Below are 20,322 nucleotides of genomic sequence, written 5' to 3' on the forward strand. Positions count from 1 at the left end.
GCTTCCAGTGCGTGCATCTGCAATACCATTGGTCGATCCGAGAGATGACGAGCAAATCAAAAGAGCTTGGGGCCTCTCTTCCCCCGCCCCAGCCCCCCGCACACACTTACCAGAAGATGACACGGTGAGGGGCGCCGGTCGCCATCTTTAACCACGACGACGACAAATTTCAATCGTCAAGTTACGGCCAGGTATCCCAATTTAACTTCCCAAAGGCACCTTCGGACAAACTGCGTGTCACAAGCGAAACGAAACCGCACAGACTACTCTGTTTTGTACAAGTTAAAAGGCACAAAAAAGACCGAATAACGTCGAACACCGCGAACAAAGAGGCTTATCAAACACTGTAAAATGTGCGTCACGACATCATTTAAAAAAAAACAAAATGGCGACTGGCGCGGCTTTCATCATGAAAGCAGAAACAAACGTCAAAAACAGCGGGCACACATAACAGGATGACGCAGCAGTTTTTTTTAAATCATTTTACAACTGCAAATTATTTTATGCCGGCTTGCTAAACATCTGAGACCCAAATCTTCTACCCGATGGCTACATTTAAAATCTGCTAAAACGTCACAACAAAAAACACCCCAAAATGGAAGAAAACTGCACAAAAGCCACCCGACAACAATTCCGTTGAACGTGTCAATGGTTACCCAATCACATGCGCCCATCCCCCACACCCTCCAAGGTGACACACGACCAACAATGTCACCCAAAACATGCAAAATAGATTTGAAAAAAAAAAAGGCTGTGGGGGGGGGGTGAGCAAAATTGAATTGAATTGTAGATTTTGTAAAAATAAATACATCCCCCAAAATCAAGGATTAAAACAAAAACATGTCGATTGATTGATCAAAAAATTAAGAAAAATAAAAACAGCGAAACTTGTCTTCATATCTTCAGGTCTCTCAACTCGATACTTTTTTTTTTTTTTTTTTTTTGAAAGCAACACATTCCCTCAAACATGTCCGCCCTTCTTCCATTCTTTGCGTGGGGGAGGGGAAGTCACATGACCAATGTCGTTCGAAACCTGGAAAAAAAAAATAAAAGAGTCCATTGAAAATGTGTCCACGAAGGTTTTCAGGGAGTGGGGTGGGAGGGGGGGGGTGTTAATATTTCCGTCACCAACGTCGAAATAAATCAAGTAATTCCTCAACGGTTTCGGGTAGAAGCGGCAAAATAATCCAAACAAAGAGCCGTTTTTCCGTCGAGCTACTCTCTTGGTGATTGGCCGCCGTTGATCACATGACTGTTTTTTCCCCCTCTCCCCCGATTTAGTCGTTATTGCTTAACCTCCGGTTCTTTCTCCTAACCTCGCCATGAAAAAAAAAATATGTTAAAGATGAGTTTTGTGTCGTAGAAGATCTTAGAAGCGTCCAATATGTCCATAAAAATGATCACTCGCCAGTTTGGTCGCGCTGCGTCGGGACAACGCTACTGCGCATGCGCCTGCTATTGTAATGGGGACGGCAGAGGCGCAGCTGGCCTCGCCCCCCCTCCTTTTTTTCCTTTTTTTTGTGTGTGTGTGCATTGTTTAGGTTCCAGTAACAAAGAAAATCAATAATTAAAAAAAGAAATTGTTAATCGATTGAATTCTAAATTTTGGGACGGGTGCTTGATTTCTAGAATACGCATTGTTGCAAATCATAACTTGGATTCATATCGCACCGTGAAGAGTTTCAGGGTGGGCAAACTTTAATCCTCAGAGCCACGTTTGATTTTTAAAATGTACAGATGGGACGTCAGTGAGATTCAAATCAATTATTCAATTATTTTAAATGTAATTCTTATTTCAATGTTCTTTAATCCATTTTAATCAACTAATTTTCATTTTTTTGTAATGAAAAAAAAAATTAATGACATTTTTATATTTTACATTTGTTGACTTTGATATTTACAAAAAAATCTATTGACAAATTACTTAGTGAGGTAAATGAACGACGTACTTCGCTTTACTGTATTTTAAGCATTTATGCCACCGCTCATCTTTTTTTTATTTTTTTTACTCATAGTGAGAAATAAGTGCTAATTTATCCAATAAATTTTGACATCGTGTGATTAGCGAGGATTCAGTTTTGCGTCAAAACTTTGCGCTTGTTCATTCATATCAGGGATTTTGATTTTATGGCTCCCTTGAGAGCACAGGTGTCAAACTCAAGGCCCAGGGACCAGATCCGGCCCGCCGCATGATTTTACGTGGCCCGCGGAGGCGAATCACGTGCATCGACTTCTGTGATTTACTTTTTTTTTGTTCAAATCTGTACCAAAATTTCAAACTGTCATATCATAAATGATGACGATGAGATATTACAAGCGTTTTTGTGTTACCAGGCACCAATAGTTGGGGAAAAAAAACATTACCCTTGATTTCTGATTCCAAATCTAGTTCATAAATTTCACGTGTACATATAATGAGGCCGTTCAAGATTTGTTTTTATCATTTCGCAGCCATAACGGCCCTTTAAGGGAAACCGCAACGAGAGTGTGGCCTGCGACAAAAACTTTTTTTTTTTTTTTTTTGTACGGGTGCTACTTGGTGTCGAATGTTTTAAGAGCCATCGATGTAAAAGACGCTTGTTTAACATCAGGTGGAGCAGGTCCAGTCGCCAGAGGTCAGTTTGTATAGAACTGGTGCGGGAGGCGGAGCGCTAAGGCGAGGATTACATCACCGTTAGCCAGCCGCCTCTGACTCATCCGTGGTCTCTCTCTCCTCCTCCATCCCTCGCTCTCTTTCTCTCTCTCCTTCTCGCACTCTCTCGTTAGCAAACACCCACATAACGCCGAGTCTCTGTTTTAGGCCATTCCCGGTTCTGATGACGGGAAGATAAGAAGGGGATGCGACCAACGACGACAAAAGCGAGGCATTGACTAGCACGCCGACGTCTCGCGCGTGACAAAGTGGTCGGTTGAGATGCAAATTTGACGGGTGGGGGCTGGGGGGTCGTTGAGAAAGCAACGGGCCGCTTAATTATGCAACCCTCGAAAAAGACGTCGTCCGCTCAGCAGATTCTCAACACAAAAAACACGTGAATCGGAAGCGTCCCGGAAACTCTGAACGATCAACGAGATGAAATGAGATTACGCGAGATTAACGTGCTTTCTAATCCAGCAACTAATCGCTTTTTGTAGCACACGTCCCGGAGAGTTTGTGGCGTTGTAGTCGCATTTTACTGTCTGCTAACTCATGAATATATCATAATTATGCTACAGTAGTATGTGCAGAATCAATACAAAGTACAATGTGTAATATTATTGACAGTAATATATGTATCATGATGATATGTACCATATATGAAACATCTGGTGATGCATCAAATGTTTGGATAATAGTTTTATAGAACAATTGAACCTCACTGGAATAAAAAATATTAAGACTCATGAAATGTAAATTCCCTTATAATAAAGTCACATTTCAACTGGCACATTTGATAGTTACCTTTTATAAACAAAACTGCATATTTGTTGGTTTCCTTGTGGATTTGGGAACAGATTATGAAAATGAAAATTTTCTGGATGTGAAATATTGCCTGATAGCGTCTTTGTTGTCCCCCCCCCACCCATAGGTCACGACCTTCCCAGAGTTTTTTGAAGTGGGATATCGCCACCTGGCGGCCACGTTAAGTAGCGTTCCTCCTCGCAAGACCAATGACCGGTAAGCACACAATTCATAATAGAAGTGGAAAATGAAATTAATGTCGTGCCCCTGTTGCCAATGAATCGTTATATTTCGTCCATGGAATTGGTTATCGAGATCTATGTATTCGTTGTTCATGTTTCCATTTAAATAATTGTATTATTGTGAATACTGGAACAAAAATGTACTTCCCACTTTCCCGATGACAAGTGAATGTCTGCTAAATTAGAAATGACCTATTTAAGCGCACCCAAATTTGAAGCATTAACGGCACTTGGAAGGTTTTTTTTTTTCATCACAACTTAAAAACAATTAAAACACATTTAGACGAAATAACAAGAAAACCGTGTACAATTAGTAAGGCAATAATGGACTCAAAAGTTCTTTAATACGCATTTTATGAAATGATTTGCTAAGTCGTTGTGAATTAGGCGTTCCAAAATGACAAGTATTGAAGATTTGATTGGATAAAAGAATATTTTTTTTTTCTTGTCCTTTATCAATGATGTGACTCAAATATGGCCTCCGAGCATAAAAGTTTGTCCGCTATCTCTAGATGGCGCTCAGAAGCCATGTTCTTGTTTTTTTTTTTTTTTTCGTTTGTTTTGTTGCCAGCCACGCCAGAGCTTTTTACCAGAAATCACCTGACACAAAAAACTGGCATCTCAGCCTGCCAGGGTGGCAACAAACCTGAAACCTGCTCCTCACGCAGAACCAAAAAAAAAAAAAAGACGCCGGGCTGGTTTTCCGACGCAAGGCAAGCAAGCGTGAAATCTGTCGACGACGGGACGCTTCCGTCGCGTCTCGGCCTGCCGCTGGCTGCCGTCGTCTTCGCGCTCCTCTTTCAAAACAACTCAGCAAAGGTCGCTCAAGCGTTTTATTTCAAACGCGTCCAGAAAGAGAGGAAAAAAAAAACAAGCCGTCAAGGGGCATTTGATTTTGTAGGAATCATAACATTTTTATGGAGTGCAAACATGCTGTACAATCTAGAACGGGGGCTGGGAAAATTTCATGTGTACATTATATAAAAAAAATAAGTTCCTTTTATTCGAGTGTTTATTTTATCATTTCAGAATATTATTTTATCAATTCCATACACCAGAATACGTCTTATTCATTGTACATACTGGAATAATTCTCTATTTTATATTAATTTATTTGTAATCATTAAATAAAATCACGAATTTAGTATGTACAATTTTATTCCACATTTTTACGTTATCTACACAAAATAAATGATATATTTATTTATATATATTTTGGGTAAAATGAAAGTAAAATAGTAGAGAAGTCAATGAAGTAAAATGAAAATATTTTTATTTGGAAGAATATTAGGGTAAAGGCAATAATTAATCCAACAACAAAACAAATGTTCGCGTGGAACTGGAATCATACGGAATGACATTTTTGAGTTCCTTTCTTAACCGGACTGCGTTTCTTTCCCCCACATTCCTCCCACTGATGAGTTTTGTGACGTGACCTCCGTCAAATGGCGGCGGCTCTCGACTCGCTTTATGGTTCCAAACCGAAAGTGAACAAAGACGGGACATTCCAGGCGGCTCCGCCATTTTCGCGTTTGCGGCCCGAGAAGGCGGATTTTTCTTTTTCATTTTTTGTTGTTGTTGTGGGTTTTTTTCTGCCAGGCGTTTTTGAGCCGTCGCTCCATCTTTGGCGCGCTGTCGTGCAAAAAATGACAACAAGCACATCAAAAAAGATTGCAAAATGTACTTGACGAGGCCGCGCAAGTATTAAAAGTATCGGTCGCATATTCTCAATCACAAAACAGTACAAGCTGAATTATGAACACATTAACTTGATATCTCAAAGTACTGTAGTAACCTTGCACAAAACAAAAAAAAAATTATTGTAGGGAATTTTACATGGTTATGAGCTTACCTCCATACACTCATATCAAATATTTATGTGTGGCATGATTGGTTTAATATTTTTTCAAGACATTTTAATACGGCATTGTTATATTTTTCTTTTATTAATGTTTTACTCGTTCATCATGATCTTGAAAACTGAAAGGGATTTACAAATGTATAGAAGTAATCATCTAAAATAAGATGAGATGAAAATAAAATAAAAACGCTCCAAAAAAATCATGATAAAGGAAAAGAACAAGAGCTGTAAAATGACAAACCCGATTCCAAATCACAAAATAAAAACTTTCCCCGACTAACTTAACCTCTTGGCACCAACGTCATATCGCAATTGTGCAAAACATCAATGCAAAAAAAAAAAAAAGCAATATAAAAATTCCTTTTTAAATTAACATTGCTGTAATCACATGAAGAAAAAATTTCAACAACGTGAATAAAATATTTTGTCAAAGTCGCGAGAGTTGCCGCTTATTGAATATAATCGTGCGTGCAATGTGTTGTAGACATATTTTGCTGGGACCAAGCTGTACTCCCTATCCTCACCAGGGTCGCGGCTGTGCTACCGACCATCTCATCTTAACCTGATGGATTAAAAAAAAAAAAAATGTAAGAAACTAACAAAAAACGGTCCCCATTGCTACTACGGTCTCAAATACATCGGCCGGCACGCCTGATTATGACATCCGTGGCCCTTGGCGACATATAGAACCTGCAACCTGCAATAAATTATCAAATACACCCACTGGAAGCCAAGAGGAAAACAATCAGTGAAGAGAAAAACGTCATGGAACAAATATCGGAATTTCTGCCGGCGCCACGTTAGCTTCCCGCCGCGGCGTGTTTCGCCCTCATTTGACAGTAGATCCCCTTCCTGTCCATCAGCTGGCGGTGGGTCCCCCGCTCCCGAACACGACCGCCGCCGATCACCGCGATCTGGTCGGCCTCCTCGATGGTCTCCAGCGCGTGAGTGATCAGCAGCACCGTCCGGTCCGGGTGCCTCCCCAGGTTCCGCAGGACCTGCGCCGGGTCGGAAGCCGAGTTCAGGATGATTGCGGCAGCTTTCGATCCTTACGTTGCCGTACCTTGCTTTGACTGCGCTCATCCAGGGAGCTGGTGACTTCGTCGAGGACGAGAACCCGCGGCCGTCTGACCAGCGCTCGGGCGATGGCCACGCGCTGCCGCTCGCTTTTGGACAGCAGCTTGCCGCCCTCGCCAACCTCTGACAGACAATCAAATCGTGAGCGCCGCACTCCAGTCGAGGTGCGCTCGTCCGGATTGACGCCGGACACCCTCGACGGCAGAGGCGGAACTACGTCGTGTGTGCGCAAAAATGGTGGAGATCATTTTTTCTTGCGTTCCAAAGCTGCAGACACGAGCGCACCGGATTTATGATTGATTCCATCATTTTTTTCAACGTCGATTATTCGACTCCACCGAAATTTGCCGCCGTTGTCGCCCTAAAATCACAGTCACGGCACGCACATCCGCAAAGAATAAGTTGGTCGGAGTCGTCGCCACGATACTTGCTTCCTGAGATGGCCTCTGCGCTCTGGATCATTTCGTACGGGTCGGTTGCCAGTTTGGCGCCCACGCCACACAAAATAACTCACTTTTGAAAACAAAAACTAGTACAGCAAGATCTTGGAAACCGTTCAAGTCACGGTCAAGAAGAGTCTCAGGAATACCAAAGCAAAGTCAAGGTTAAGGCAAGCAAGTCCCAGTCCGGGAACTCGTGCCCGAGTCCGCTTCTCACCGGTATCGTAGCCCTTCTCCAACCGCATGATGAAGTCGTGGGCAGCGGCCTGGCGCGCCGCTTCCTGAACGGCATCCAGTGAGCAGTCCCGAAGGCCGTAGGCGATGTTCTGCCTGACGGAACCGGAGAAGAGGACCGGGTCTTGGCTGACCACTGTGATCTATCAAAGCACAGATTGCTGTTCAGGTCGTCGCTGGTAGACTCCAGTTGTACAGGCGGCACCGCCGCGCATTTCAGGGTTAAAACCAAGAAAAACAAAACCGCTTTGCCGTCTGTGGACTTGGAATGCTAACGCTAAACACAACAGAGCACGGTGCTAACGTTAGCGTTTGTGTCAATTATACCTGCTCGAGGTTCCATTTACACATTTTGGTTTGGGCTTTCACCTTTTTGCTGAGAAAGCAGCAGTCGTACGATTCCAGCTCGGCGCCGTCCAACAGAATTTGCCCGCCCTGTGGCTCGTACAAGCGCTTCAGCAGACTGACGCAGGTGCTTTTTCCCTCTCCAGACACCCCGATCAGCGCTGTCACCTGACCCGCGGGCAGCTCCAAAGTGAAGTCCTGGTGACGAAGGCGGATTGGGATTGGGGCCAGTGGAAGGACGAGGACTCAAAGAGCTCGAATGGAAGGCAACTGGAGTCACTTGTTTTCTGGCGAGGGAGAGCCTCTCTAATCTTACATAGACTTCTTTCAAATCACAGATCTTTTGTGTCCACGGTTTGGACATTTTTGAGATGCAGATGAATTGCGAACTCTTGACCCCAAGAGGCTGTGCTCCTGTGTGTTGTGGAGGAGTTGTGCCCCCCCCCCACCCCCCAATGGAGAAGTCACTGCACTCCACACTGCATTGCTAAATTTGCATCTCAGGATTTGGACGAGCTTCTGTCTTTTGGTGTTGCTGGGTTTGAAAGGCACGGCTTTTGTTACGGCCGGAGGTAGTCCTGAATCGTTCTGACTTCCAGTACAAGGCACAAAAAGGACTGCTCGTTCAAGTCCCAGGACCTCTGGACTAGCCCTTCTTTTTCTCGCAGATAGGAGTACTCCTTCTGTCTTGCGTTGTCAGTGGCAGGAATCCTCACAAATCTGCCCGCGAGGGTCTTGCCACTGTTCGCTATTATCAGTCACCATGCTCAGGAGACAAAATGAACACCTGATATTTCGAATGAAAGCATCGAGTCCAGTTGCCTCCATATTTTGCGGCCTACCGTGACCGTGATGACCGAGAGTCTACACGGACATTCGAACGAGGACCTTCCTTGCGCGGAAATGCCCACCTGCAGCACCGCAATGTCGGGATGTGCCGGATAGGCGAAGTTGAGGTGGCAAAAGTTGACGCGTCCAGTTAGGCGATCCGGTGCGAGTTCACCATCAGTCCTGATCTGAGGCTGTCGATCCAGAACCTCAAAGACTTTACCGGAGGCACCCACCGAGTTCAACATGTCACTGCTGATGTAGATCAGCGTCTGGCGGAAGACATAATGCGGTATGAATGCCGACGTCATCGGCGCCAACAGGACCCGCAATGCATCGGCCACTGAGCTCCGCGCAAACCTGGAAATCTCTTTCAAAAACCTTTGTTCTCAAGCAAACCGGAATTTATCCACGCAGGGAATGGAGGGATTCCAGATTTATGTGGCGATACGTCACGATCGGCATGCACTTTTGCTGGCCTAGCTACAGTCCCCATTTTGAGAACCATTGCGTCATGAGAATCGCGATTGAGTGCTGATACCCGGATGTTGTCTCCAATGTGCGACTGGTAGAGGATGAAGGAGACCAAGTTGCCGGTGGTCATCTGGCCTCTCTGGATTAACAGCCTGCCGTACCAAAGCATCAGCACGTGAATGGCCACACCTGTCAGCTAAACAAACACACACAAGTATGAATCAAACCTGGTCTGCTCTTGGATCGTAACAGTCCTGTAAACGTACTCAAAAATCGCTAGCATTGGCAGTAATGGACCCCACCCGGTCCCTCCCCAATCCGATTTTGCCAATGGCTCTATGGAGGCATCTACAAAATGCTGACTCAGGTCTTACCCTTTGTGCCAGAAGGGACACAACCCTGACAACGTCCCGCCGGGTCTTGAGCCTGTGCGTGTCCAGCAGTCGGTTCTCGTAGCGACGGACCTCGTGTTTCTCGGCCTCGAAGCTCCGCACCGTCCGAACGCCCGAGATGATCTCGTTGGCCGTCTCGTTGGCTGCAGTCGTGGAGTCGCGCGTGGCCTCCAGCAAGCGCTGCAAACGCAAGGCGGTTCGTTCATTGGTTCTGGGCGAGGCAACAGTTTTATCCGTCAACTCGACCAGCCCCAGTCATTAGCGATACCGAACACAGTTTGATTGGACTACGTGGTGAAGAGGGCGAGTGACAATCAATGGATCCGAATGGTCCGTCGGCTTCACCTGATGGTGCGTTTTGTAGATGGTCTGCACGAGACCAGTGACGGGGACCTCCATGAGCACCAAACAAGTCAGCGTCCAGGAAAGGTTCACCATGAGGGCCAGCGTGTACAGGGTCTGGATGAGGGTCCTCAGCAGAACGTTGATGTCCAGACACACCGTCTCACCCATCAGGGCGATGTCTTTGGACAGCAAGGAGGTGAGTTCACCTGCACACGCCAGAAGTCAAAACAATTTGAAATAAACCAACAATAAAAGCTAACGATTAGCAAGGATTTTCCACGCCTCACCTATTTTTGTGGAGTCGAAAAATGCAATTTCTTGTTTGGCCTGAGCTCGAAAGAGCTTCGCCTTCACCCTGCACTTGAAGGCGTTAGTGGCCCACGTAAAGAGACCCCCTCGACTCCCTGCGCCCACCGAGCTGCTCAAGACAGACATTGACGATGTCAGCGGTGTTCGTACTGGGATCCCCCCCCCCCCCCCGGACCGCCGGTGGGTCCGTGAGCCACATCTCGGGGATCTGCAAATAACTTGCAATGAACGCTGTTGTGTCATCTGTCAATTTGCTATCATAACACTGAGGCGCACGTGTTGAGGATTATGAGGCGGTCCGATGTCTGATTGCGGGTTGTCACCTTCCCACTGAGAAGACCCCCATCAGAAGCAGAGCTGCCAAGAATTCATCCGGCCTGTAATCGTGCAGGTTGTCGATGACCTTGCCCGTGTAAAACTGGATCTGGATGCTGCCTGGGACGCACACAGAGATTTAGTCAAGTTAATTATTTTTTCTCGTATGTATGAATTACATTCTTTGATCATATTTTTATGCTAAATTGTGGTTTTCCCCTTTATTCGAAAGATGTCTACAAAAAAATGGAAAATTAGTGGTATTGAAGGGAGGGGGGGGGAGCTTGTTTAACTCAAAAGGCAGTTTGTTTTGAAATATTGATCACATGATGAACTCAACCCTGAACAAACCCATATGCTGTTTAGTGATTAAAATAAATATTCCCCATTGAATGAAACTTCCAAATCACGCAAACTCCACAAATGCGCGGCCTGGACTTGAACCTCAATCGGGCCTCAGAATTGGGAACTATGATGACGCTCCAACCAGTGGAGCCATGTGCACAATTACCCAAGTTTTTTTTTTTTTTTTTTTTTAAAGAACTGAGTTCTGGCGTACTTACTGACTGCGGCCAGAGTGAGAAAGAAGAAAGCCCCGAGCAGCTGAAGCCAGTCCGGTCCGAACATGCGAACGACCCTCATGAACAAAACCCTGCGCTTGTATTGCTTGTCTTTCCGCTCCCCCGAGTCCGGCACGGCGACTTCCCAAAACGAGGCCGCGGCCAGCGAGGCTCCGGCGCACATCATCCAGCAGCGAGCGTCGACAGCCGCCGCGGCGCCGCACGCGTGCTCGCCGAGGCTCCGCAGGGCGGCGGGCAGCGCGCTGTGCGCGGCGAGGAAGCGAACCGGCACCGGCGGGAGCTCCCCGAGGTTCAGCAGGGAGACGGTCGCGAGCGACAGACAACACCGGAGCGCCGACACCCAAACGCCGCCCGCGCGCACCGCCGGCGCCGCGGCCAGGAGCAGGCAGGCGTCCGCCACCAGGGCCGCAAACACGGCAAACGTTTGGCGAAGTGCTGAACTCTTTCCGGCCATTTTGCACGCACACGCTGCCATCTTAGCGAACGTCCCTGCCGGTCCTTTCGGTTTCGGTTTCCCGGAAAACTTTCCGCTGACGGACGGACGGACGGACGGACGGACCGCCCTCACTGTCGAAGCGACGATCGAGGCAGCGCGAATAAGCTCAAACTGTCCTCTTTTGTCTATATTTTCATTTTCGAAGGGAGAGTCTTAGTTTTGCAATACATACGAGCAGCAGATAAGCCCCCATGTGATAAAAAGTTCAACTAACATTCACCGCCATTCGTGACAAAAATTGTTTCAAAGACGACAGTTTCTCGTTTTTTGGTTTCTGTTACGTGTCATTCGGGCTTTTATGTTCACCGAGACTATTGATGAGCCTCGTGAAGGTGGCTTGTTTGTCTTCAATAATAGTTATAATAAAATATATGATAATCGAAATATTGCTTCATGATTGTGTACACGGCGCCACTGGTTGGAGCGTCACAGTACACAGTTCTCAGGACCGGAGTTCAAGTCCCGACCCCACCTGTGTCCAGTCAGCATGTTCTACCCGTGCCTGGGTGGGTTTTCTCTAGGTACTCTGGTCTCTTCCCGCATCACAAAAACATACATAGTAGATTAATTGAAGAGTCCAAATTGCGCCTAGGTTTGATTGTTAAGTGCGGGTCTTTGTCTCGATGTGCCCTCCGATTGGCTGGCGACCAGTTACGGGTGTACCCCGCCCTCCTGGTCTCCGGCACTCCCGCGACCCTCATGAGGATGAGCGGGTCAAAAAATGGAGGGACGGACACGCAGTGTTGAAATGTTGGTATTTTCTTTATTTGCTTTGTTCCAGACAACACAAAGTCGAGCCGTCCAAACAAAAGACCAGTCGTGAACATTTCGAAAACCCTCCGACGTCTGAAGACGCCCAAGGGGGTCGCCGCAGGCTGCATCACTTGTTTGCATTTCGCGTCGTTCGTGTTTGAGAACGTGGAGACGCAACGACGGCGAACGCTCCAAACGCGCATTTCTTCATGTTCCGACCACCGCCAGGAAGAAAGAGAATTTTCAAGCTTTCAGATTTATTCTCCAGTTTTCCAGCGTGGGGAAATATAAAAATTTTGGCATCATGTTCCTCCTCCTGCAGAAGCAATATAAAGACCAGAAATATGTTTTTAACCCCCATTTTTGAAAAACCTCTTGGAGCCACTAGGGCGGCGCTAGAGAGTAACGGGTGGCCTCCCCCTGCTCGAAAAACCTGCTGAGTTTTTATTTTATTTTTAAACCCCCTGCAGTCACCAAAAGACCTGCAAGTTTCACAAGGGACCGCTTAGACAGCTTGGGGGCGGGGGGTGCAAGCCATGTGACATTAATAATGAAATCTGATCATCATTTTTATGAAGCATTTTATTAACAGACTTTGAAGTGATATTCTGTGGAGTGCCACAATCATCAGCGTTCGATTCCGCCCTCCCCCCAAGGGACAAAACGGGCAGCGGGGATGCCTCTCAACTTCCCACCGAGCGGAACTTCTTCAACAGCGTAAACCGAGGGTTGGCGTTTTACCTGCTGGTCGTCCATTTATTGGGCCAATATCTTCGACCCCCGTTCAAATAAGTGCAATTCATAACTTTGTCAATGTTTATTGAAGCAAAAGCGCCGATTGTGTTTATTCCAGTAGTGGTACGCAGGAAAAAAAAGGTAAAAAAAACAAAAAAAAAAATCACTGAATGCAATACAAATGAAATTTAGGTGTACAAAATACAAATCAAAGATATCAGGAAGCGTGTCGCTCAGCATACAAGCGAGTTACACGAAAAAAGTGCACTCGTGATGTATTTAACTTTGAAGTACAACACATTGGCAATCAACGGTTCATTATCCATTTTTTTCCCATAATTCAATTGTGTGATAATTGATTGATGAACCCCCACAAAATTCAACAACGAAAGAAGAAACCAACCCGGCCGACTCAAATCCTCGCAGAAGTGACATCGGAGTCGTGAAACGTGATTTGAAAAACGCCGGCGAGGAGGAGGAAGTCCTCAGAAGGAGGCGAGCCACTCGAGCGGCCACAAGTGCAGGAAGGACGGCAGAGCAGATCGACGACGGGAACTCGGGCCCAAATCCACGATCCCCGAAAACGTTGGTCGGACTCACCGCGGACGGCCGCCGCGTCTCACTCGGCGGCGGGATCGGAACCGGAGGAAACGGCTGAAGGGGAGGAAGAAAACGTGCTCAGACGAATGAATTTGAAATGACATTTCGGGTGCGGCCGTGACGGATCTTCTACTTCCGGAAACAGAAAATCTTTTACTTACAAGCTTGGGAATATTCTCCTGAAAGGAAAGAGGAGAACTGTCAACGTTTTCTTTTTGTCGCAAACGTAAACAATGTTCTCTTGTCGTCGTGGCCGAACATTCCCATCGCTCACCTTTCCCGCTTCCGTAGCGCTTGACACCGACCGCGATCCCGACCGCGACCAGCGCCAGAAAGACGACCGCCAGGACGGCGCCAGCGATGGTCAGCATCAACTTCTTTTCTTCTTCTTCTACGGAAAATCGACAGAGAGGTTCGACATTCAAAGACGACATCGGATGCAGTGAAGTTGTGTTGAAAACTTGGGACGGCACAAAAATTAAGCAGTTTGAACACGTTCCACTCGTGAGGAAATGAACCGTGCAGCAATTTGGCAGAAGGAGTTCCGGGTGCGCCCGGTGAGTCGGTCGGCTTCCGCGTTTGTGCCCGATTTTCGTCGCTCACCTTGGATGCGCCTGTTGCTGCGGATGTTTTTTCTCTCCAGCTTGGTGACGATGTCGTCCTTCACGCCGGACAGCTGGAACACGCAGTCGTAGCGGCCCTCGTCCCCGTCGGCCACCTCCGCTTTCAGGTCGGCCGTCATCTGGAAGGTTCCGTCGTGGTTGCGGAGGATCTCGCTCGTCTCCGCGTCCTCGTAAAGCTCATTCCCGTCCTTCGTCCAAAACATGGCGGCCGCGCTGGCGTAGAAACCCGTCGCGTGGCAGGTGACCGGAGAGGACGGCGTCTTCTGGAGGAGAGACACCGTGGGGAGCTCTGCGGGACCGGAGAGACGTGGACACCGGGTGAGAGGGGGAGGGGGATGAGAGGAACAATGATGGACACAACAAAAGATGGAAAGAAAAAGTTCAACGAAACATTTGGGAGGCGCAAAGAGGGAAAAATTTGACAGAAAAAAGGAAAGGAGCCCCTAATGCCCGTGATGATCCTGCAGGGGGCGTGCTAACATGATGGACCGCACCTGTTCTCATCAGGAAGTCCCTCCCATTGGTCACATGCTTCTTCAAGTAAGAAGGACAATCCTCAGTGAAGTAGTGCTTCAGTTTTAGATTCCAAAGTTGGTTACTGTCCCACTTGAGCTTGGTGACGAACGCTTGTGGATGAGCTGCGATCCATCTCATTTCCTTCAGCTCAAACGAGATGAAGGCTTCTCCGTCGTAACTGTCGTGGTAGAAACCGTCAACCTCGTCAGTCTCGTCGTCCCACTCGCAGCCGTACATCGTCTGGACCATGTGAACACCTGAGAGGACGAAGTTGAAGTGACACCGCGGCGGGGGATGAGGAAAGCTGCGCGAGGCTTCACGAGGAGGAAGAAAGTCATGAAAATCAATTTTCATCATCGAAGGTTGAACGGCGACAAACCTCCAGTTTGGTTGAAGCGCTCTTTGACTTTTTCGATGTCGACTTTGTTGACCAGCTCATTATTAATGCTGATCTGCGTCTGTCTCTCCCAGTATGGAGGCTCTTCGGCGGTGATTTTGTTCATCCAGTCCTGCTTGGCTTTTGTTTTCCTGCTATTGCTGTCGTAGTGCGAAATCGGAACGTCGTCGACATAACCGAACTCAAAGAAGTCTGGCGTGTTTGCAATTTGAGAGCTGGCGGTCCGAAAATACTTGAGCGAGTGAAGTGCTGAAAGGAAAAAAAAAAAAAAAAAAAAGATGTATTACTCATTTGTCATACGCCCCAGCTCAGTCACGTGACGTCACATGCTAAGAAAGCGGAACCGGATTGGCCGGCGGTTCGGTTCTGACCTGAAGTGACCCTGCCTGGTGGCACAGACGGGTGAATTTCAGACAGCGAATTTTTGCAACTCTTGAAAATGGGATCACTTTACATTTAAAAATTCAAATCCTGGTGGAACATATTTACTTCCATACATTTTCTAATACTTCTGCACCCCAATAATCAAGTTAAAATAATGCCCTCGCTAAGTACATTTTTGTGGCTTCAGTAATTCGTTTTTTATTCCACCAGCCCCCAAAAGTAAGTTTATTATAATATAATAATAATATAATATATATAATATTTATATTATAAATGTATAATGCTGTACACATTGTATTTAAAAGGTTTTCTTGTTAAAGATTTCACAAAATACCTCTTTTTGTCTCAAATATGCAAAGTATAAATATTGTTTACATATTTACATGTTACATATTTTAAAAGTTCTGGTACTCACATGAACATACACCCCCTCACCACACTTGGCGGTTTTTAACTTTTCGCGGGTCGTCCTGGTCCCAATTACCCTTGAAAAACGAGGGATAACTTTATTTTGAAATGCTGTGCTCCTTCATTCCAGTGGCAGTGCCAGTGCAAGAACTTTGATTAACCTTTGACCTGAGCAGTCCAAGTGTTGCTTGGGGCAACGTCACGAGAGTCGACAAGAATCATTTTGGACACGATCGGGATCATCCAGTCGTGGACAAAGTGCGCTTACCGGGCGTCACGCTGCGGACTTCCAGAGCCGCAACAAACAGGACCAAAAAGTTCCGCGTCGCCATTTTTTGCTCCTTTTCGCCCACAAAGTGGCGACGACGGCGACTCACTTTGAATACCGGCCAGCGCCAGCCAATGAGAACGCGGCCTGGCGGTGACGTCACTTTCGTTTTCCTATAGGGGCGGAGCGATTGCCTTCCCGTGGCATCGTTGCGGCGCTCACAGGAAGTCGAGGGTGCGAAATCGGAGACGAAAAGCAGCGCAAGCGTTTTTCGACGCTTGTCCTGAAAAGCTTTGCTTCTTTCTGTTTTTCGTGTTTGCACTTTACGGCCACCGTTGGGGTGCCGTGAAAATGGCTTGAATTTATCGTGCAGCCCGTGTGGGTAAAAAAAAAAAATTAAATAAATAATAATAATAATCGACAAGTTTGTGTGAAAGGAGGTAAAATGAGATTGAACTCAGCACAAGTGATTCTGTCGGTTGTGATGAAAACAGCGACGCCCGCCTTCCTCCTTGCAGCGAAAGGTAACTGTGCCTTTCTTGTAAATCACGTGACGATGACGAGCGAAGTACGTCACCGTCGCCGCCATTTTTCATGTGGCATCGTGGAAGCTGGTGAATCGCTCACGGGCCACGCTTGATGGGGATTCAGACTGAACAAAAGAGTCGTTCGAAATAATCGAATCCCAGCCAAAGAAGCCGATGTATCCTGGGGAAGGAATATGGAATAAACACGTGGACAACTCTCGATCCTGAATGGTATTTTCACCAAAAAATATGCTCCAGATATTATGAAAACACGTCAGAAGTGTTTTAAATTATGGGAAGTTACAAGCAAATGTTTTAATTTCTCTTTCTCTCGCAACCTTCCCCGGACGGCTTCGCTGAGAACGAAAGTGAAAGTTCTTCTGAAAGTAGAGTGGGGGAGGGGAATAATCGTCGTTGATTCCCTGGCCTCACTTCATTTCCCTTCGGTGAAACAAGAAGAAGAGGACGAAAAGGACACCGAGAGAGCGAAGGAGTGGAAGAACAATGACGAGTCTCCGGTCCGTGTGTCATCTTGCTTTGCTCGCGCTGACCTGCGTCGTCCGCGGTGAGCTCGATTACCCTTCCGAGAAATTTGCAGCAAAACCTATGCCGAATTATGCTCAAAAGCTTGTTGGCTTGCTCTCACTTTTCATTTCGAGTCGTCGTGCGGGTGCGTTTCACTTTCCGACCACTCCAATTTTGTTTTTGTCAATTTTTAAACGTAGTTTGGTGTGGCGTGTTCTTTGCATATTGTCGCCCCCTCTGGCCACAGAACGCAATAGCAGACAAAGCTGTGCACTTCCGTACTAATGTGTTTTTACGTTTTTTTTCTTTTGACGTAAAAATACAATTTTGATAGGAGAAAAAAACCAAGAAATTCTATTCCAGACTCCAAAATTTAAATTGGTGGCGCTTGCATATGTATAAGTGTAGTTCCGTAAAAAATAAAGGGAATTTACCGTTTACCATTCTTACACAGTGACACACCTCGAGCAAGCGGGAGACCCGGTTTTGCTCACACCTTCTTACCCTCCTATCGCCGAGATCCAGCTGCTAAAAAATACGCTCCGCCCGTTCAACTCGTTGCTTTTGTCTGCCTGCGGCCTACCCTCAGCTTCCGGCGACCACTCCTGTCCCGCGCTGGAGTGCTGGTACCTGAAGGACAAGGTGGAGAAAGAAAGTCTCACCCGAGGCCCCAGCCAGGTCAAGTCCCTCCTTCACATCAGGACCGAAGGTCAACCTGCGTCCGCCCCGCCATCTTCGGCCGACCCCGCCGTCCAGAGAGTCTACGCTGTTGCCGGTCTGTAGGAGTGCGCGATAAATATCGTCGTCGTCTTGCTCACCGCACGGGCGATGTTCAGCTCTTGCTGTCGCCAACAATCCAAATCCGGCAGAACGCAGCTTTTGCAGACGTTGCAAGCCGTTCTCTGATGGCACCGTTGCCTGTCGCTTGTCGTCCTGTTCAGATCCGGCGGGCACCCTGTGCCACCGCTCGCCCGGCGGCTCGATCCGCAAGCCCTTTTGTGAGCTCAGCCACTTTCAGCCGCAGCCCTCCACCATCAAATGGGCTGCCTCGCTCGCAGAGGACCTCAGCCCTGTTTACCTGCAAGCCAGCTGGTTTTCCGCCGCCGTTCGGGGCCTGGACGGACTGCACGGCACATCCAGCATCATGCGGGACCCCGCCGGGACCGGAGAGCTGGACGGTAACGGCTGCGGTTTGACTCTGAGTCCTTGGGAAGTTCTCAAGCTCCCTCTTCGCCTTTTCTTTCCTCAGTGGTGCTCAGTATTACCTCCGCCACGCTGGTAGTGCAGTCCAGACTCGGGGAGCCGGTGCTGCTGGACTGCCAGTTCTGGGCTGACCCCGCTTCTCCTCTGTACGAGTCCGGCTTTGCCGTGGAGTGGCGCTACCAGTCGCGAGGCAGCGGCCGGCTGCTCGTGGCTTACGACGGCAAGGCGGACCGGCTGTCTGGCTCGCCGGAGAAAGGCGCCACGCTGGACTTTGAGGCGTTGCACCGGAACGGCAACGCGTCCCTGATCCTGCAGGAAGCCCAGGTGCGCCACTCCGGGACGTACATCTGCATGGTGTACCTTCCGCACCTTCTGGCTCAGATCACCATGGAGCTGGAGATCACAGGTGAGCCTGGCTCATTGTATATTGGCATATAAGTACCCAATTCAGAAGTTTTCCAAGTTCTCTTCCTTTGTGATGTTGTAAGTAAGCTTCAGATCCAGCAGGACTCCCGACATGATGGTCCTTTAGAGGCACTTAAGTACAAGAGAACAGCAAGGTTTGCAACTCAAGTCTCTTTTCCACCTTCCACCCAGAACCTCCTTCCCTGTCCATCCAGCCGTCCCGGCTTCCCCTGGCCGCCCCCGGCCAGATTTTGACAGTCCACTGCGAGGCCTCAGGCTTTGCCCCCCATTCCCTGGAGCTGAGCTGGGAGTTGAAGGGCCAGGATGGGAAGACCCGGTCACTGGGAGCCGGTCGCCTCTCCGGCCACAGACAAGGTTGGGACGGCACCTACAGCCAGGGCACCTGGCTGGACCTGGACATGTCCGACCCCAAGCTGGGCGACGGTGGGGAGGTCACCTGTGTCGCAGAGCATCCGGGGGGTACGCGGCGCGCCGGTGTGGCCCTCAGACTCGCCGGTAAGATGCGGGAAATCTTCCTACCTTACCACATCCAGTAAATGTTGATTTCAGATAGTGGGCCGTGGAGATTGCCGCCGTGGTTTCAGGTGGCGTTAAAAGGATTTTTGTCCTCTCAGGCTTCAGCACGCTGTCCATGGAGGACTCCATGGCGATGGTGGCAGTAGCCTTGGTGCTCTATGGCCTCATCAAGTTCGTCTCCTGGACCGTCCTTCCTTCAGGTGGGGAAATTATGTAAAGTCGGGATCACATCGGCGTAACAGCCCGTCAAAGGTCAGGCCTTCAGAATAAGAGCATCTCAGTACAATAATAGCCTCAGCACTCTTGTTAGCCCCCTGGTGGCTATTTTGTGCTTGTTTATTGAATGCAGCGAGAAGGAAACCACGCTGTGGCCAAATAAAGTCGTAAAATTGTGTACATTACTGAAAAAATATCTAAATAAAAAATGTAGATCAATTTTTCAGCAAAAAATGAAAACACGAGGACCTAAATTTGTAGCCAACCGTAAATATGCAAAGGATTACTGGGACTGCAAGCATCGGGGTCAAAGTGAACGTCTTTTTATTTTTATTCGTAGGTTCCAATGGGGCACAGGAAACAGAGAAGGTAAGTCAATTTGCGAAGCAGCGTGCCAAACATAATATTTTGTCAATATTTGACCTCACAACTTGGACCTCCCCACAGAAAGAGAATTGAAGAAGCTCGCTCGCTGCGTAGTACATGACACTGTTCAAAGTCCAAATAAAATGGCACTTTTTTTTTTGCCTTTTGCTTGTTACAGTCTGTTAGTGTAACAAGCAACAAGACCTTTTTTTTTTTTTGTTGTTGTTGTGTGCACACAAGATTGAATATTTGTAAATTCTGCTGTGCTCCCCTTTTAAATCCATCCAATATTTGCAAACATTGTTCCTGTGTATTTTTGGAATGTTGGAATGTGTGACAGAAAAATAATAAAGTGAGTGTGGGCTGAAATAAGGTGCATCGTCTGGGCTTCTTATTTGAGCTAATGCAGATTTTTTTTTTTATGTTGCTATAGGTAGTCGTTTTAATTTTTCACCAAAATGAAGATTCTGATTCGCCTCCG

At 47.4% G+C, this 20,322-nt stretch overlaps 3 protein-coding genes and 1 long non-coding RNA gene across 8 annotated transcripts; 2 read left to right on the forward strand and 2 right to left on the reverse strand.

Annotated features, from left to right (window-relative positions):
• The first annotated feature begins 101 nt into the window (after positions 1–101).
• Positions 102–13,518, forward strand: LOC133500454 (uncharacterized). Of its 3 annotated transcripts, none has more exons than XR_009794903.1 (3): positions 102–191; positions 3,567–3,655; positions 12,160–13,518. It is a non-coding gene; the product is annotated as an uncharacterized LOC133500454 (long non-coding RNA). The 3 variants fall into 3 exon arrangements; XR_009794905.1 differs by lacking the exon at positions 12,160–13,518 and adding an exon at positions 10,843–10,978; XR_009794906.1 differs by lacking the exon at positions 12,160–13,518 and adding an exon at positions 4,253–4,837.
• On the reverse strand, positions 5,609–11,717 carry tap2a (transporter associated with antigen processing, subunit type a). The gene is made up of 11 exons (XM_061818554.1): positions 10,865–11,717; positions 10,310–10,421; positions 9,965–10,095; positions 9,678–9,883; positions 9,315–9,512; positions 9,008–9,136; positions 8,550–8,738; positions 7,663–7,836; positions 7,277–7,436; positions 6,606–6,742; positions 5,609–6,540 (listed from the first exon to the last, which is right to left on the reverse strand). Exons 1-11 carry the CDS (start codon positions 11,355–11,357, stop codon positions 6,343–6,345), a joined length of 2,127 nt encoding a protein of 708 aa, XP_061674538.1. The 5' UTR covers positions 11,358–11,717; the 3' UTR covers positions 5,609–6,342.
• On the reverse strand, positions 12,934–16,189 carry LOC133500303 (major histocompatibility complex class I-related gene protein-like). The gene is made up of 7 exons (XM_061818845.1): positions 16,063–16,189; positions 14,985–15,251; positions 14,584–14,862; positions 14,070–14,378; positions 13,741–13,857; positions 13,628–13,645; positions 12,934–13,520 (listed from the first exon to the last, which is right to left on the reverse strand). The coding sequence occupies exons 1-7, from the start codon at positions 16,124–16,126 to the stop codon at positions 13,486–13,488; spliced, it is 1,089 nt and encodes a 362-aa protein (XP_061674829.1). The 5' UTR covers positions 16,127–16,189; the 3' UTR covers positions 12,934–13,485.
• Positions 16,190–16,597: 408 nt separating this feature from the next.
• On the forward strand, positions 16,598–20,215 carry LOC133500236 (tapasin-like). 3 transcript variants are annotated; one of them, XM_061818678.1, is made up of 8 exons: positions 16,598–16,820; positions 16,951–17,154; positions 17,704–17,889; positions 18,056–18,292; positions 18,364–18,723; positions 18,915–19,238; positions 19,358–19,459; positions 19,816–20,215. In XM_061818678.1, the coding sequence occupies exons 2-8, from the start codon at positions 17,094–17,096 to the stop codon at positions 19,932–19,934; spliced, it is 1,389 nt and encodes a 462-aa protein (XP_061674662.1). In that variant the 5' UTR covers positions 16,598–16,820; positions 16,951–17,093; the 3' UTR covers positions 19,935–20,215. The 3 variants fall into 3 exon arrangements, with proteins under 3 accessions (XP_061674662.1, XP_061674652.1, XP_061674670.1); XM_061818686.1 differs by having other exon boundaries at positions 16,611–17,154; positions 19,816–19,844; positions 19,923–20,215; XM_061818668.1 differs by having other exon boundaries at positions 16,598–17,154.
• Positions 20,216–20,322: the final 107 nt, after the last annotated feature.

The sequence above is a fragment of the Syngnathoides biaculeatus genome, chromosome 1, assembly GCF_019802595.1.
Source record: "Syngnathoides biaculeatus isolate LvHL_M chromosome 1, ASM1980259v1, whole genome shotgun sequence".
NCBI lineage: Eukaryota > Metazoa > Chordata > Actinopteri > Syngnathiformes > Syngnathidae > Syngnathoides > Syngnathoides biaculeatus.

Coding starts and splice junctions, on each gene's coding strand:
- LOC133500303 (XM_061818845.1), bottom strand. CDS start 16,126: ATGGCGACGCGGAACTTTTTGGTCCTGTTTGTTGCGGCTCTGGAAGTC. Junction 14,863..14,984: donor GCGCTTCAACCAAACTGGAG/GTTTGTCGCCGT, acceptor TCGTCCTCTCAG/GTGTTCACATGGTCCAGACG. Junction 14,379..14,583: donor GGACTTCCTGATGAGAACAG/GTGCGGTCCATC, acceptor CCGGTCCCGCAG/AGCTCCCCACGGTGTCTCTC.
- LOC133500236 (XM_061818668.1), top strand. CDS start 17,094: ATGACGAGTCTCCGGTCCGTGTGTCATCTTGCTTTGCTCGCGCTGACC. Junction 18,293..18,363: donor CGGGACCGGAGAGCTGGACG/GTAACGGCTGCG, acceptor TTCTTTCCTCAG/TGGTGCTCAGTATTACCTCC. Junction 19,460..19,815: donor CTGGACCGTCCTTCCTTCAG/GTGGGGAAATTA, acceptor TTTTATTCGTAG/GTTCCAATGGGGCACAGGAA.
- tap2a (XM_061818554.1), bottom strand. CDS start 11,357: ATGGCAGCGTGTGCGTGCAAAATGGCCGGAAAGAGTTCAGCACTTCGC. Junction 9,884..9,964: donor TTTCGACTCCACAAAAATAG/GTGAGGCGTGGA, acceptor TGGCGTGTGCAG/GTGAACTCACCTCCTTGCTG. Junction 9,137..9,314: donor TGTCCCTTCTGGCACAAAGG/GTAAGACCTGAG, acceptor GTGTTTGTTTAG/CTGACAGGTGTGGCCATTCA.